The following is a 17,154-nucleotide window of genomic DNA, read 5'->3' on the forward strand; positions in this document are numbered from 1 at the left end:
GCTCGTTGACCTATAAACACACATCTGAATACATACACATATGCACACGAATTTAAACTCAGTTTCCACCCACAGGAACATGCAGTGTCTCTTCCTGAACACTGCGGAGGACCCAGGCCTCTGAGGTAAAGTTGCCGTCTTCACCAGTCAGCCTGCTTTGGGGGGCCTGCCTGTTAGAGGTGGGAGGGATGGTCGCTGGATCCCTACCTGGAAGTCTGGCCACACCCAACTGTGCTCCTTGAAGTATTCTGTATGCAATTCTGCCCTAACTGCACGTACCTAAAGGGTAGGTGCTGGAGCTCATAGGTGGGGTTTGACAGGGGAAGGAAACTGTGGCTACCGGCAATCCATCACTCATGCTGGGTAAAGGCTGTTTTGGGATTCCGAATGCTCCTCCCAGCATACCCTTTGGGTTTTTCTTGATAGGGTCTCTCTGTGTAGCCCAGGCTGTCCTGGAACTCAGAGATTCACCTGCCTCTGCCTCCTGAGTGCTGGGATTAAAAGCTTGTGTGCCTGCTTCCATTTTAAATTTATTTTTATTTTATGTGCATTGGTGTTTTGCCTGCACGTATGTCTGTGTGAGGGTGTCAGATCCCCTGGAACTGGAGGTATAGACAGGTTGGAGCTGCTATGTGGGTGCTGGGAAGTGAACCCAGGTCCTCTGGAAGGGCAGCCAGTGCTCTTAACCACTGAGCCTTCTCTCCAGCTCCCAGTTTTTTTCCTATTCTCCCTTTTCTCCTTCACTGGCTCTCACAGATGTGGCTGCTAGCCTCCATTGTGTTTTATTATGCAGCCAGAGCCTAAGACTGGCATTCCTGTGGTTTCGGATTCCTCCCTACTTCTGGACATGGCCAGTCCCAGTCCAGACAGCTGGGAACAGGATCCTTCCTGTGTCAGGCTCAGGCTCTTGGGGGACAGCTCCTGGGACAGACTTTTCCTGCCTTGCTGATTGGAACAAAGGGCTCATGTTTCCCAAGGCTGTGACTGACCTGGTCTATGTCTGTTCTCAAGCTAGCTCCAATGAAGAACGTGGGTGTCCATGCTGCAGGGGTTCCATCAGCACCCACTCATGTGGGGCAAAAACCCAGGCTTGAGGGCTTCTCCTGAGCCACCACGTGGGCAGGAGAAGTCTTGTGACGAGACTGGTCATATGCCTGCCCATATTTTCTACTTACCTGTTTTCTGTGCGTACTGCTTCAAACCCACATGCCTGTAAATCCCAGGTCCGCGATGGGGCTGATTTCTGGAACCTCACTCAGAGTACCTGCTATGGCTTTTCTCTTACCTTTTTCCATTCTCAAAGGGAGGACACTGAGGACAGAGGTCCAGATTCCCACCATATGCACCCACCTGGGGAAGGAATGCTTGGGAGAAATGAGGATGGATTATCAGCCCAGCTTTGCAGCCGGCAGCGTGGAGCCCAGCCGTGAGGGTGGTGGGTAAAGGACACATGTGTCCCATTCGGAGATGATAAAAACGTTATACAACTTGATGAGTATACAAAAAAACCATTGACTTGTAGTTTGAAAGAACGACTTGTGTAGCATGTCACTAGATCTCAGTACACATGACAGGGCTGTGTTAATAACAGTCATCATGCAAAACAACCAAGCATGCTGGGCAGCTTCCTGAATTCTGGGCCTGACTCACATATTGCAGACGGCCCCATGTCTGTAATCACAGGAAACCTGGTGCTAAAGTCTACTTGCCTTGAATGAGTTGCTACGAAAAGCAACGTCTTTGAGCCCTTATCTGCCTGACAATGTACTAATGGAATTAGGTAATGTCTCTTACTTCACCTTCCCAGCGGCCTAAGGAAGCAGTCATTATCCCCATTTGCAGGAGCCCTGGAGGTGGGGCTCCTCTCGAGTTGTGATCTGGAAGCGTTGTGAGGGCCCCTGCTCTGCCACCTGTGTAGAGTAAGAAATGAGCCAGGTCACATGCCCTGACGTCACATGGCCTGGCGGTGTGGTGGTGTGGAGGGCAGGAGCTGTGCTTCCCTTCTGGCAGCTGCAGGAGGCTCTCACTGCTGTAGAAGCCAGACTTGAGGTCTTTGTGCAGCCTGGAGCCTTGGCCCTGAGCAGGCCCAGGAGCTACAAGGATGCCTCCATGCTCCATCCAGGCTTCTTACCTCCCTAGGGGCTAAGGGAGGAGGGCAGGGTTTCCCAGACTCTCAAGGCCGAAGAGTCTGGGGTTCCAGCACACTCTGGAATCACCCACAGCCAAAAAGCAGCAGCAATTTCACTCACTCCTCAGAGCCCCTGGGTCCCTAAAGGTCATGGTTTCCCCGGTCTTTGATGTTGTAGGACTGGACCTAAGTGACTGTGCCCCAGGCCTTGGGAGCTCTGCTAGCCTGCTCCCTCCCCCGCCATCTGCCTGCCTGCTCCAGCTCTATCTCCACGGAGAGTGCGGGGGCCTTGGAAAGGCTGGGCAACTGAAGGTGAGGGAAGCATCCCCCCCCACACCCCGTCTCCGCTTTGGAAGTCAAGTGTTCCCCCGACCCCCCAACCCTTGCCGGCCTAGGGACTGAATCCAGAACGTTATACAAGCTAGCAAGTGGTCTAGCCTCCCCTACCTGCTCCTCGAAGCTATCCATATCCAAGTGTAGTAGGTCCACCTCCACCGTTCAGGGTCCCAGATGGGCGCTGGCCCATCCAGATCTCGGGTCTCCAGGCACCTCCCCTGGCCCCGCCTCGTAGGCGTGACAGTTGCCAAAGTCTCAATGGGGGTTGGAACTTCCAGATCCAAGCTGGAATGGCTACCCACTACATCCAAGTCTGTCCTAACTGTACTCGAGAGCTGGCCCAGGCACCTATGGAATTCATTCTCAGAGCCCTGTACCAGCTCAAGCCCCAGCCCTCTGCCCCCAGCCTCTGCCCCTTCAGGTGGAGGCTAAGCAGGGCCTCCTAGGTCCTACAGCTGAGTGTACTTGTCTCATTTTGCTCTTGGAAACATCTTCCCATGGGCCTGGAACCTCTGGAGAGCTCAGCAACTTTGCAGACACAGGGGCACTAAACTGTAGGCTGCTCCTTCAGGACAAGGACTTCTACATAAGGCTGACTGCATAGCTTCTCCTTTAAGGAGGCCACAGGGACAAAAAAGTTAAGAGTCGCAAAAAAGTTGTATTTGGTTTGCTTTCCACATTAGACCTTTTGAGCCACACCTCTAAAATGCTATCTTGTAGTAAGGAGTAAATAAAACATATGCATACAAATACTGGAGGAGTTCAGTAATGCTGCTATCGCCTCCACCACCTGCTGGGAGCAGATGCTGCCCAGAGCTCAGGACACATCGCCTTCCCTGGTCTCCTTCCTCAGATTCCTATGCAGGGCGTGTGCTTAGCATTGTAGTACCACAGATGACCACCAGGTGGTGACCAAGCACCCCAGACTTCTGGTTTTATGGTTTACTGGTTTTTGTTGATGTTATGAACTATGTAAGAAAAAAAACACTGTAATTATGTCAGGGCTCCAAACTCTTGGCTGAGAAGCAGCCCTTTCCCACTGTCCTTCAGTTGTCCCAGGCAGGGAGATGGCTTGCCTGCTTTTCTCACTGAAGAGGATTTCCTGGGGATGGTGGCGCACACCTTTAATCCCAGCACTTGGGAGGCAGAGGCAGGTGGATCTCTGTGAGTTCGAGGCCAGCCTGAGCTACAGAGTGAATTCCAGGACAGGCTCCAAAGCTACACAGAAAAACTCTGTCTTGAAAAACCAAAAAAAAAAAAAAAAAAAAAAAAAGAAAAAGAAAAAGGAAGAAAGAAAAAAGATTAAAGCAACAAAAAAAAAAACCTTTTTCTGATATGTGCGGCTCAAGGCCTCCCTCCCAGGGTTTACCCTGAACCCAGTCCCCCACTGAGACGTCCCAGTCATCTCCCTGAGACCTACTTTCCCTGCTGTTTCTGGAGTTGGTGCCACACAGTCCCCAGCACAGCCAGATCTGGCCAAGCAGCTCACTAGCTGATCAGTTTGACCAGCTCCCTCTGCCCAGACTCAAGGGCAGACAAGAATACAGCTCTACAAATGTGCCTCATCCTCGCCAAGGGCACGGAGTATTAACCAGGGAGCCTACCAGTGGCTCGTGTCCCCCCAAAGGACAAAGACGAGGAACAAATGAGTCTTTCTACTCCAAGGTCTGACAGCAGAGTCGCTGGACCTTAGGGGACACGAGGAGGCTATGAAGGATCCAGGAAAGTTACTGGCTAAAAGGCAGGGAGCAGTCAGTGTCCCCTGGCTGTGGCTGGCGGGGAGCAGCTGTAGAAGCTGGACAGGGGAAGGTGATTCCTGGGGACGCCCAGATCCCGACCCCAAGCCGAGAGCACCAGCTGTCTCCCCTCATCCGTCCCACCGCCTGCAATGGATATGTTCACAAAGAGAAAAAAATGGTCTCAGGGTTCATTTTTCTCAAAACATATATTTACGCCTTCTTGTCTCCTCTCAGTTACATCTTTGAGCACCATGCCAGAACCTCGCAGGAATGTGCAGCTCCCCCGCCCAGCACCCCATGCCCTCCCTAGCCCTTGGTGACAAGGCCCTTCACAGCCTGCACAATGGCGTCCTTGTCAATACCAAACATCTTCAGCAGCTCAGCTGGCTTCCCACTTCTTGGTACTTGGCCAACAGCCAGGCGGGTGACAGTGACTCCAGGTTCACCCACTACTGCAGTAGACACAGCCTCACCTATGCCACCTGAAAAAGGAAAGCCAGGTAAGTCTTAGTCTGAGCCCAAATGTCAAAGATTGCATATGCACCATTCCCCTTGCCAGAGCAGACATCACTAATCCATTACAGTAATAGAGTAAGTAATCCATTACTTAGAATGTGCACTCTCAATCTTTTTTTTCCTTGAGATAGCTCAGGATGGCCTCAAACTGACTGAAGTCTAGGATGACCTTGCTGTGGAATATTATTTTAAAACGTTTTTATTTATTATTTTTAACATATGAGTGCTCTGTCTGCCTGTATGCCTGTGTGCCAGAAGAGGGCATCAATCCCCTTATAGATGGTTGTGAGTCACCATATCATGTGGTTGCTGGAAATTGAACTCAGGACCTCTGGAAGAGCAGCCAGGGCTCTTAACCACCGAGCCATCTCTCCAGCCTCTGTGGAATATTATTTTAACTATGAAAAGATATGTTACATTTGTTTATGCTGTGGAATATTAATTTAACTGTGTTGAGGTGTGTTATATTTATTTATGCTGCATTTGTTTGACGATGTAAGGATGTGTGTTTAACTATGTAAAGATGTGTTGCATTTGTCTCACCTTGCCTGTCTAAGGCAACTGATTGGTCTAATAAAGAGCTAAACAGCGAATAGCTGGGCAGAGAAAGGACAGGCGGGGCTGGCAGGCAGGGAGAATAGAATGAGGGGAGAGAAGGGAAGAAGAGAACGAGGAGAAAGAGGGAGACACTCGGGGGCAGGAAGCCAGAGCTGCCAGCCAGGCAGACACGAGAGGCAGCGAAAGGAAGACAGACAGAAGGAAAGAAAGGTAAGAAGTCCAGAGGCAAACGGTAGATGAAGAGAAACAGGTTCATCTAAGTTAAAAAAGCTAGGCAGACACGAGCCTAAGCTAGGCCAAGCCTTCTAATAAGTCTGTGTCATGATTCGGGAGCTGGTTGGTGGCCTAAAAGAAAAAGCCTGATCCATGATCCTGAGCTTCTGCTTCTTTTAACTCTTCCTCCAGAATGTTGGGGTTCTATGTGTGAGGCACCTGCCCGATTACGCAGTGCTGGGGGTGGAACCGAGGACTTCCTGCACCCTAGGCAAGGACTCTGCCACCTGAGCCAGCCCCACGTCCATTCTTCTTTGGCTGGCCTATGTAGATCAAGGTGACCTTGACTTCACAGACAGTCACCTCTCTTTGCCTCCTGAGTGCTGGGATGTTGCCATGACACTTTAGGTAATTAAAAAAATTTTTTTAATGTGCCTGTGGAACATTTTATTCAATTGGTCCCCCAGAATAAGAGTCATAGATGGCTTTAAACTGCTGTGTGGGTGACAGGGATTGAACCAAGGTCCTCTGGAAGACTGCTGAGCCCTTCCAGCTCCCCCATTTCTTTCTTTATTTAGTGTGTGTGTGTGTGTGTGTATGTGTGTATGTGTGTGTGTGTGTGTGTGTGTATGTGTGTGTGTGTGTGCACATGTGTGGTACAGGTGGAGGTCAGCTTGACCCCAAGTTGTGCACTTGACCTTAGAAACTCATGTCTTCCTCAGAGACTTCTCTAAGAAAGAAGTGGCATGTACTTGTAGAAGATGCTTTGAAAGGATTAAAAAAGACATTCTGGCGGGGTGGTGGTGGTGGACACCTTTAATCCCAGCACTCGGGAGGCAGAGGCAGGCGGATCTTGGTGCATTCGAGGCCAGCCTGGGCTACAGAGCGAGATCCAGGGAAAGTGCAAAGCTACTCAGAGAAACCCTGTCTCGAAAAACCAAAATAAATAAATAAATAAAATAAAATAAAATAAAAAATAAAAAAGACATCCTGTATGTAGCCAGAAAACCCACAGCCCTGTGTCAGTACAGTTGGGACTCGGCCTCTTACGAGGCTTTAGGCTTTGGCTTAGGGACCCAGCTAACTCACAGCGGCTGGCTGGCTGAGCTCCGTGAGCCCTGTCAGTGCTGAGTGTCAAAGGCAGACTGACTGCCCTCAGAGGAATTCGAGCCCTGTCTGCACCTTGGCTCCCGGGCCACTGCTCCTTTCTCTAGCCTTCCCGACCCAGTCTGGTGCAACCCAATTACCTTCATAGTAGTGATCCTCCACCGTGAGAATCCTGCCTTTGGTTGCACGCGCACAGTCAAGAATGAGCTTCCTGTCCAGGGGCTTGATGGTGAAGGGGTCCAGCACCCGGATGCTGATCTTCTCTGTGAGGGAAGACCAGAACACAGCTCAGAGAAAGACTGCATGCTGTGCTCTGCCCTGTGGTGGAACTTCATGTGGTGGCCCCTTATCCTGAATGGGGTGTCTTGGAGATTGTCTCATAGCTATGGGCCTAGGAAGAACTACTCTCTGGGGGCTGGCTGTTGAGTCTTTGCTTGCCAATGCCCTCTGGGAGATCCTGGTCAGCTGTGTGCCCTGTGGACTGTCCAAGGAGAGATTGGTATGGGGGGGGGGTCCTCATCCTCCTATGCCTTTGAGGATAAAGGGGGGCTTCAGATGTCTGATCTAGACAAAGGTTTATAGAGTGATAGAAGAAGAGCTGTAGCCAGCGACGCTCTCAGGAGAAAAGCAAGACGCTCCCCACACCCAGCCGCCCAGCCTGGGAGGGGCTTTCTGGACTTCTCAGGCCTGTCTTGCTACAGCCTCAGGCCTGTTTGCCCCATACCTCACAGGCCACTCTGACGTCACCAAACCAAGCTACTACCCTTCGCTTCCTGGTGCTCATAGCTTGAGATGTGGCATGTCTGGTGAGCCTATGGGAAGGAGCTTAATGCCTGCCCTACCATATCACTAGCTAACATCAATACCTGTAATAATAGTGTTAATGCAAAGTCACACCTAAGTCCTCAGGATAGTCATAAAGGTTAAGAACCAGTTTACAGACGGGGAAACAGAGGCACAATGATGGCCAGTAATTTATCAGCCTCACCGCCCGGCTCCAAGGCCTCTGATAGGATGTACTGGGGACACAGGTTGGGACTGAAGTCATCAGATGCCCCAGAACCTGCTGGGCATGGTGTAATGACTCCAAGGGTGGCTTCAGGGTCACCATTGAACTAGATAAGGGTCTGTGTGACACGTGGACATCGCTCAGTCCGTGACCTTCCTGGTCTCTTCCTCCTTACCTTTCTTCAGCAGCTCCGCAGCGGCCAAGGCCTCATGCAGAGTCACGCCAGCCCCGATCACTGTCACCTGGTCATCTTTGCTCTTCAGAACCACCTGGGGGTGACATGGAGAAGGGGAAGTTCAGACTAGGAGCCAGGGTAGGGTCTGGTGGTGGGAGGAGCAGCAGGGTCGGTCGATCTCTGGGGTTCTCTCGGACATGAAGGGCACTGACCTTGGCTTGGCCAACCTGGAAGTCCTCATTGTTGCTGTAGATGATGGCATTTTCTGGGCGGCTGGTCCGGATGAAACAGATGCCCTGAGATTGGAACAGATAAACTGAGAAATACAGGACAGCACTTAGACCTGTCCTGTGACAGAGGGCGGAGTTTTCTAGATGGCCACTCTTCCCAGGTGCAAGCCTCTGCCAGCCATCAATTAATTATAAACTACAGTCACTGCATCCCAGCTGCTACAGCAAGGAAATGGGCTGTTGCCTGTGGCTGGCACCTCTGAACACACGAGGAGCATTCCCAGCTCGGCTAACCTCAGACTGGAAGCAAGACAGTAGACTGACTGGCCTGACTTCTTGGTGGGGCTAGTCTCCAGAATGCCTCAGTGAGGCCGGCCCCTGCTCTCAGGCAAGAAACAGGAAGCTCTCTATGCTACTCTGTGGCAGGGCAGCTCTTGATCTGAACCATTTACTCTGTTCTTCAACTCAAGCAGGGCAGATATTGTCCCCTGTCCAACTGGATGCCATGATGTACTAAGAATGGTATGTTTTGTTCTTCCTGGGCTCGCTTCTTTAAGCTATACAAACACCACAACCAGGTCAGGAAATGCCTCCCTGGGCATCCAGTGACCAACTCTGCCTCTGCGCTGGCCTCCTCTTCTGCCTCTCTACGGAAGAGCTAGCTTCGAAAAGAACAGCGGCGTGACTAACCTTCGTGTTGGCTGCTAACTCCACCGCCTTCTCTGTTGCGACTCCGTCGCTCGGGTAAAAGACGGTTGCCATGGGGACCGACCGAAACATGGCCAGGTCTTCCAGGGCCATCTGCGAGGGCCCATCTTCCCCTGGGGTATTGAAAAGAAGAAGATGATGATGACTGCCCCCCTGGTCCCAACCCTTCCCACATCCACTGCTCTGAGGAAGGCAGTGAGTGCTGACATCCGGTCTAAACTCACCAATGGACACGCCACAGTGGGAGCCACAGAGGTTGATGTTGCTCTCCGAGATGGCTGCCATGCGAATCTGGTCGAAGGCCCGAGTAAAGAAGGCCGCGAAGGTGCTGCAGAAGGGAACCGTCCTGTCGCGTGTGGCACACCCTACAGCGATGCTCACCTGAGGACAGGAAGGGCGGTCAGCCCTGAAGAAGCAGGGAGCCCAGAACCCTCCCGAGGCCACACGTGGGAAGTGGAAGAGCCTGTGATCCTAGCACGCTAATTCACGAGACTTGTGTATATCTGTAACCTGTTTCCCAACCCCAGACTCCTATGACTTGAAATAATCACCTCAAAACTTCTCCCAAGATCATTTTCTTTGACACCAGGTATGGTAGCCATCGGTAATCCTACCACTTGGGATATAGCAGGATCAGGAATTCAAGGCTAGCCTTAGCTACATACTGAAATCTAGGGCAGCCTGGGATACATGAGAGTCCATCTTTAAAAACAAAAAGGTTCTATGGGCCAGCAGGTCCCCTTTACTACCACACCTGTGCTACATACAACAAGCTCCTCCCACGTGTAACTGTCCCTTGGGAATACACCCCCAAAGTGGCCATCAAGGACAAAGGTCAGCGTGGGGCCCTAGTTGCTCCTGTGGTTTCTCTGAGCTGGCCCACGGCTGACCCTTGGCATTGCCAATCTGGCTGCCCCAGGGAGGAAGAGGGCTTCGGCCTGCCGCTGCCCCACCGTGGGGGTTCTGCAGCTGTGGCTGGCTGTGCCCCTCAGCCTACTCACCATGTTTTGCTCGGCAATGTAGCACTCAATGAAGCGGTCTGGGTGCTCCTTTTTAAAGAGCTCCGAGAAGGTGGAATTTTTGGTGTCCCCATCCAGGGCAATGATGCGGTCACTGGCATGGCCCAGCTTGGCGAGGGCCTGTCCATAGGCCTTCCGGGTGGCTATCTGTAGGAGGAAGAAAGGCTCTGAGTACCACAGAGCATGTGTAGGGCCGAGGCCTGGAGTCTTGTCTGAAGCTTCTGGGGGACTATAAGCGTGGGAACGGAGGTTGGGCGTGGGAGCACCAACGCTTGTAACTCCAGCACTAGGAGCAAAGGCCAGAGTCTGTTGAATTTGAGGCCACACTTGGGCTACACGGTGAAACTTGGCATCAAGAAACTCAAAACAACAACATAAAAAGGGAAACAAAAAAATAAGCCCAGTGAGACCTGGAAACTGACAAAACACAAGACGACCAAGGGCCTGGAGGCCGGAAGCTGCAGGCCTCACTGAGAGCTTTACTCAGAGAAAAGCACAGACCAAGAGAGCTCCACCTAGCCTGTACCAGACCACAAAGGAGCCCTGAACCCCAATCTTTTCAACTAGAAGCTTACTCTGTGACCAAGTCCCTTGCGCTCTGAGCCTCTGTGGGCACATAACTCCGCCATCAGGAACAGACAAGGAGCCTGAGCTTCCCTGTCTGCCAGATTCATTCCTTTCCAGAAGGCCTAGACCCGGGGAAACCAGAGAACCAGCCCCATCCCAGTTCAATCCACTAAAAAGCCAACTAGGTACCTTGTCCCCCACTCTGTAGCTGGGTGGGGTGGGCATGCGGATGTTGGCAATGTCCACTGAAGGGGCATCCTCCAGAGGGGGCGTGGCCAGGATCTTCTTTTTGCTCTGGACCTGGCTGTAAATCTCCTGGATAATCTGCTCAGCCATGTTTTTGGGGAGGGGCTTCCCATGCCATGAATCCTTGTCTTCAATCCCTGAAGGTATTGGAGAAGACAGAAGGTCAGGTAGGGGTGTCCACAGAGGGAAATCATGGGAACGGCGGTGTCACAGGAAAGAAGAACCGGGCACTATTAGGGACAGGAAAAGAGGGTCACAGAAGAGGACTTCTGCGTGCCCACCACTCGGAAATGGCTCAGATGAACAGGAGCAGAAGGAGGAGGAGGAGGAGGAAGAGTGTCCCCTTTACCACTGTCCCCCCAGGCCCTGGCCCCAGACTCTGCAGCCCATGCTAGAGAACTCAGACTCAAGTTTTGGGGGGAGTTGGGAGGAACCCCTGCCGGAAAATGAAGCTGACGACCAGAAGGAGAGAGAACTTCTAAGTTTATCCAACATTTATGAGCACAGTAAGGTCTTCCCATCCCTTCAGAGCATCACCGTATGGGGACCAGTGAGGCTTAACACCCTCTGAGTCACCTTATGTCACTGTAGCCTAAGCAGATCCAAGAACAGACAGACCAACGCTCTCAGTCAGTACCAGGCAGTCTGAGGCACCTCCAAACCTAAATCTCAATGCTGGTTCCAAGGATGAACTCAAATCATTCGGCTTGGCAGCAGTCACCTTTACCTACCACGCCATCTTGCCAGCCCCTCTTTCCTTTTGAGACACAGCCTCACATAACCAGGTTGGCTTAAAACTCGCTAAGTAGCCGAGGGTCACCCCATTCTCTTCTGCCTCCGCCAGCCGAGTGCTGGGATCACAGGCATGTGCCTCACAGTCCCGGTTCTATTTTTCTGTCTTTTTTATTACAACCATTAGAACTGGGGAGATTTCTCATGGTCTCTGATCATTTACAGCTTGATCCTTCCATTTATTTTTTAAAGCAGGCAAGGGATCTGGAGTTCAACCTTGGGTGTCGGGGAGGGACCATGCCTGCTTCACTCTCAAGCAGGGAACCACGGTCGGAGGTCCGGGGAAGGCCTCTGCCAGGCACGACCCCAGTGCACTGCTTCCTTGCGGGAGAATTCAGGCCTTTCCAGGAGCTTCAGGGCTGCCAGGGTCACGCTGCACTGCAACCCAGGGCAGATGGCTGGAGCTGGCAGGGACGGTCTTTGAATGACACCATACCCCAAGGGGCTGTTTCACTCAGGAAGCGTCTGCCTGTCTATACAGCTCAGTTGAGAGCAGTCACTCTAGGAAAATAACAGGCATTTCTCCAGGCACAAGGGTCTCTCTGGGAATGGGGAAACACAGACCTGAGATCCCACGGCCCTTGAAGGTCTTGGCGATGATGGCTGTTGGTTGGTGCTTAGCCTGGCCAAAGGCCTTGCACAGCTCCTCCACGCTGTGTCCATCCACGATGATGGCGTGCCAACTGCGGACAGAGGTGGCTCAGGGTCAGGGGCAGCCAGGTGCCAGAGGACCCTGAAAAGCCCCTAGGGGCCCAGCATCTGGGAGCTTGCCTGCATGCCACCCCATGGCCGAACTCCAGCTGGAAAGTCTAAGACACGACTGTTTCCAATCCGGACTGCTTCCTTTCCCCTACATTATTCCGCTTCTTTTGCTTAGTTTTAATTTCCCTCCTTTCAAATAATTCAAAGCTTAGTTCATGCCCCGTCCTTTCGTCCCGATCCACTCATTTCCTAAGAGATGTTTTGGAGACAATGCACCAAGTTTGGAACCCACGTGTTATTAGATTCATAAAATGCTTGGCTCAGTGTGCACCTGATTCCTCCATAGATACTGCAGACTTCTATACACTCAACTGTGTTATTTAACCTCTGTCAAGGAGCTGGGACAGCCCTGTGAACCCTAACACTCACCCCACCCCACCACTGTTGGGGATTGAACCCAGAGCCTTGTACATGCTAGACAAGGGCTTTCCCATTGAGCTATGCCTCACCATCACCTTTTGGGGTATATTAATAAAGATGGCAGTAGACCAAAGATGCAGCTCAGTGGTATTAATGCTTGCCAAACACATGAGGCCCTGGTTCCATCCTTCAGTACACAGGTGTGCAAGCACCCATACACAGACACACACTGTAATTTGTCCACGGTCACAATGCAAGTTGTATGAGGATACAAGGAATTACAGACTCAGAACCCAGTGGCCATGGCCAGAGTTATACTCGTTTCCAGACTGGTGTGATCTTGGGGAGACCCTGTAGGCACCTGGTAGCTGTTTCCTTATCTGCCCAACAGAAAGCCTATTCCTAACTCCCATCACCTTTTCCCTTTGTAAGTCAAGACAGCCTGGACAGACGGTCTCCTCGACGGTCACAGACATAGATCTATTACCAAGGACAGCCGTGGCCGCCCCACCCCCCCAAGGCTCTCAAGCCTCGCGTTTCCCGCGTCCAGCCTGCTCCCCTGCCCGCAGTCCGCCCCTCCAGAGCCTCCTCAGCCATACGGCACGTCAGAGCCCCCAACTTCAGAGCATCTTGTCTTTGGGGCTGAGGAGAACTGCCCAGGGGGGAAGCCCTCAGGCCGACCCCTACCTTACCTGCTCCACAACACTTGAGTCTGAACTCACGGTCACTGAAGGCTCCTCAAGTGGGAAGTTCAGAAACCCCGATACCATTTCACTAGAGAGGAAGCCTGCCCCTCCTCTCCAAGATGGACTAGCCAACTCATGTTCACCCTTGCCACACGTCCTTCAGCCTCACGGACCGAGCCTAATACACCTGTGTACCCTCCTCCCATAAATAGACTAGTGTCTAAGTGATGCGACCATGTGAATAAACCTGCTTTAAGAGCCCTTCTCAGGCCACGGCCTCATACATACCCAAAGGCCTCACAGCGCTTCTGGTAGATGTCCACCTGGTGCTGCAGGGGAGCTGGGTCGCTCTGGCCCAGCCGGTTGATGTCAAAAATGGCAACCAGGTTGTCCAGCTTGTAAATGCCAGCGAAGGCCATGGCCTCCCAGACAGAGCCCTCGGACACTTCCCCGTCTCCCAGCATGCAGTAGACTCGGTAGCTGTGGACAAAAGGCTCGTGGGAGGGCTGGTCCCTCTCTCCTGGGAGAGTGAGGCCCTCAACTCCACCCTCCCAAGAAACCCGGACAGACAGGCAGCAGGGACACGGCAAGGTCCACGTCACCACTGGGACCCTGAGGCCAGCCCACACTCCACGAGTACGCCGCCAGGAGCCGCAGGACTGGCTGCTGAGATGATGGGGAGCTGGCCAGTACGAATCAGAGTTGGGGCTCTTGAGGCAAGAGTTAGAAGGAAGAGAGGTTGAAGGACTGGGGGGGGGGGTTGGCACCCCGCCCCCAGCAAAGACTGGAGAGCCGGGGCCTTGGGAACCTGGGGGAAGAGACTAGGCACAGCTGTTCAGCACAGGGACCAGGTGCCTCACAGGGAGGCTCTCTGGAAGTTCCTCCAGGACAGCTTTCTCCCCTCCACACAGGCAGGGGCGGTCTTCTCAAAGCAGGGTGTCAAGGTACGAGTATGAAATCAGGGTACATTACTCGAGAGAGCAGAAGCTTTTGTTGGGGGGTGGGGTAAAGAGAGGTAAGGCTAGAGGCAGAGGACTGGTTCAGAGACACACACCCCCCCAGCCCCAAGGGAGGTGAGGATCTGGCGGTCTTGTAGCAGTAGCCAAGAGTAACTGCCTCCATCATGGGCCCGCCCCATGGTTGGTGCTGGGCCCTGAGCTGAGTGACCTCCTTGAGAGGAATTCCCCAAAGCCACAGAGGCCAAGAAAACATTCAGATCAGTCAAAGGACTTGTGTCTGAAGTTACATATCTGACTGTGTCCTGGACTGTCAGCTCCTTGATGTACAGAAATGCACACAGAGGGAGGGGTGTCGGGATGGGGAGGTGGGCACCCCTACACCTTGCCCAGTATTCAGCTGTATGGTTCTGCCTGGCCGGGCTCACAGAGAAAGGCCCTCAAACTGACTGCAGGTCCGTAGTTAGGCGGTCAGAGTTGTCAGCATGACTCAGCACTTCCGCCGGCCCAGGCCACAGAACTTCCTGCATGGTTCCCTGCCAGGGCCTTTCCTTGTGAAGTGTCTACTAGGTGGGGCCACTGGTACCCTGGACGGGAGGGCCCACATTTCAGACACATGCTTTTCTGGAACATGGTTCTCCTCAAGCCATCTTCTCCCTTCCTAAGGCTACTGGGGCCCAAACACCCCAAAGGAGCTCCCCAAAAGGACCTCCATGATAAGAGCCAGAGAGACAGGCATGTGGGGATCCTGACCTCCAGAGCTTCTAGGGAGGTGGAATGGCTGCGTCCATGTCCAGTCCACTTCCACAAAGTCAGACTGGAACCAAGCTGGCTTACAACATAGCCTTGTACTTCAAGATCAGAGACAGGGCTGGCCCCAGAGGGTCAAAAGACTAAGGAGAGGAGAGTATCCTAAGGTCCTGAGATGCTGGGAATGAGGCTGGGAATAGATGCAGGGGGCCTAGAGAAGCCTGGGCTAACCCTAGCTGGAGATGCCAGATGTCAAATGTTAGGGATTGGTACTATACTGTGATCCACTTAAATACCTGTCAGCATGGCTCTCCAGAGGCTGTAAACCAAGAAGGCACCCAGTAGTCAATGACAGCATTGTCAATACTAGACTTACTCTGTACATCAGGGCTCAAAAAAATTCAAAGATGTTGGGGCTGGGGAAGTAACTCAGTGGAAGAGAGTTAACTCAGTATAGACTAGACCTTCACTCGGCCTGCAGAAAACCCAAAGATATGAGACGCGCTGAAAAATCACAAAGACTTAGGGCAGTCTAAAAACTTGTTAGTTTCAGGTAGAGGTGCCTGCCTAATGTGCGTGATTTGTTTTTTGTAGTCAAGACAGGGTCTCACTGTACAGCCTTGTCTCACAGAGACCCACATGCTTTGCCTCCTGAGTGCAGGGATCAAAGGCGCGCACTGCCCAGCATGCCAGCTTAATGTTAACTGCGATAGATTCCGTTTACTCCGTTCTCTAGATCACAGGGTTAGAAGGGAAACTAAACAACAAATTAGGGCCAGGGGCTGCAAAGGTGGCGTCGGGAACCAAGATAAAGGCCGGCCCGCGCTCATGGGAACCATCTTGCACGTCCAACAAAAGACTGGCTAAGTGGGCCACGGTATGCCCACAGGACATCACAGACACTAAAGCAGCTCTTGTTAGTTCAACCCCGAGGAAAAGGCCACCATAGACTGTTCAGATGATTTAGGGCTCAGCAGGTACCTGATGCCAAGCACGACCACCTAAGTCCAACTCCCCAAGTCCCTTATTGCCCTCAAGTTATCCACTACCTCCACACCTCACCATATGCACATTTGCCTCCTCACTATGACAAACTGGGTGTGTGGGGGGTGGTGTGTGTGTGTGTGTGTGTGTGTGTGTGTGTGTGTGTGTGAGTGGGGGGGGTGGGGTGGGGTGGGGGTGTGTGTGGGGTGTGTGTGTGTGTGTGTGTGTGAGTGGGGGGGGTGTGTGGGGTGTGTGTGTGTGGGGGGGAAAAGTTTAGCATTTTAAAAAGCAGAATGTGAACTTACATTAGGGTTACAAATTTGTAAATCCTTTATGAAGACTTAATGTGGAAGAAATATATTTAGATTTCACTTAGGGAAAGGGGTTCAGAATAAAGAAAGGGAGGCAGACTTGGTGATGCGCGCCTGTGATTCCAGCCACATGAAAGAAACTGAGGCAAGGGGACCACAGACTGAAGGTTAGCCACAGCAATTAGAACTACAAATGATAAACGATACAAGGAGAGCTAAGGTCATGCACCACACTTCCTTCCTTCCTTCCTTCTTTCTTTCTTCCTTTTTTTCTTTCTTTCCTTCTTCCTTCCTTCCTTCCTTCCTCCCTCCCTCCCTCCCTCCCTCCCTCCCTTCCTTCCTTCCTTCCTTCCTCCCTCCCTCCCTTCCTTCCACTGCTCTGTAACTCAGTGCTAAGTTGGCAGTGTCCACATGTAATCGCACGGTGGCTGTTATCTTCCAGGGGGCCTGAATTTTAAATTTTGTTTTTCATGGAATATCTCTCTAGGATGCATTCTTTTATAACTGCTACTAAACTTAGTGTATTTTATTCTTGTAAAGAATTTTAGCAACTCAAATAACAAGAGCATGAAGACTGTTAGACATATGTCTAAAATATCATAATTTTGAAAACCCTGGGACATTGATTTACTGTCCCTGAATCTCAAAGAGCAACATACCAGCAATTAGAAAACACTGAGAAACTTTTTTTTTAATTGTATCATTGTTGATGAATAAATGTACTTTAAAACAAAAAGCTTTTAAAAGAGCTTGCAGGGAGAATATGCCAGCAACCCATTTGGCTCTATCATCGTGCTAGCTCTGGGTGCCTGGCTGAGCCTGATAATCTCCCGGTGCCCTGGCCCTTCACCCCACACCCCCACCCTGCACGGTACTGTCTGAGGGCCCAGGCTTCAGCTAACCCTGGCTCTAAGCCACCGCAGCCTCTGGGAACCCACTAAAGCCCTTCTCCCTACACTGGTTTGTTCTATTATGTCGAGGTCAGAAAACGATCCTTCACAG

At 51.9% G+C, this 17,154-nt stretch overlaps 1 protein-coding gene and 1 long non-coding RNA gene across 3 annotated transcripts in view; one reads left to right on the forward strand and one right to left on the reverse strand.

Annotated features, from left to right (window-relative positions):
* On the forward strand, positions 1-5,920 carry LOC119088556. The gene is made up of 5 exons (XR_005092224.1): positions 1-125; positions 1,304-1,435; positions 2,307-2,440; positions 4,438-4,703; positions 5,683-5,920. It is a non-coding gene; the product is annotated as an uncharacterized LOC119088556 (long non-coding RNA).
* The window catches only part of Tkt (transketolase), a 26,460-nt gene continuing 13,696 nt past the window's right edge, over positions 4,391-17,154 (reverse strand). For both annotated transcript variants that reach the window (XM_028891273.2, XM_037208757.1), the window contains exons 5-14: positions 13,440-13,631; positions 11,908-12,026; positions 10,495-10,688; positions 9,721-9,885; positions 8,944-9,100; positions 8,702-8,832; positions 7,994-8,077; positions 7,782-7,875; positions 6,738-6,860; positions 4,391-4,685 (exon numbers count right to left, since the gene is read on the reverse strand). In XM_028891273.2, the coding sequence (XP_028747106.1) occupies positions 4,510-4,685; positions 6,738-6,860; positions 7,782-7,875; positions 7,994-8,077; positions 8,702-8,832; positions 8,944-9,100; positions 9,721-9,885; positions 10,495-10,688; positions 11,908-12,026; positions 13,440-13,631 (1,435 nt within the window). In that variant the 3' untranslated portion in view covers positions 4,391-4,509. The remainder of the gene's footprint in view (positions 4,686-6,737; positions 6,861-7,781; positions 7,876-7,993; positions 8,078-8,701; positions 8,833-8,943; positions 9,101-9,720; positions 9,886-10,494; positions 10,689-11,907; positions 12,027-13,439; positions 13,632-17,154) is intronic.

The sequence above is a fragment of the Peromyscus leucopus genome, chromosome 9, assembly GCF_004664715.2.
Source record: "Peromyscus leucopus breed LL Stock chromosome 9, UCI_PerLeu_2.1, whole genome shotgun sequence".
Classification (NCBI taxonomy): Eukaryota; Metazoa; Chordata; class Mammalia; order Rodentia; family Cricetidae; genus Peromyscus; species Peromyscus leucopus.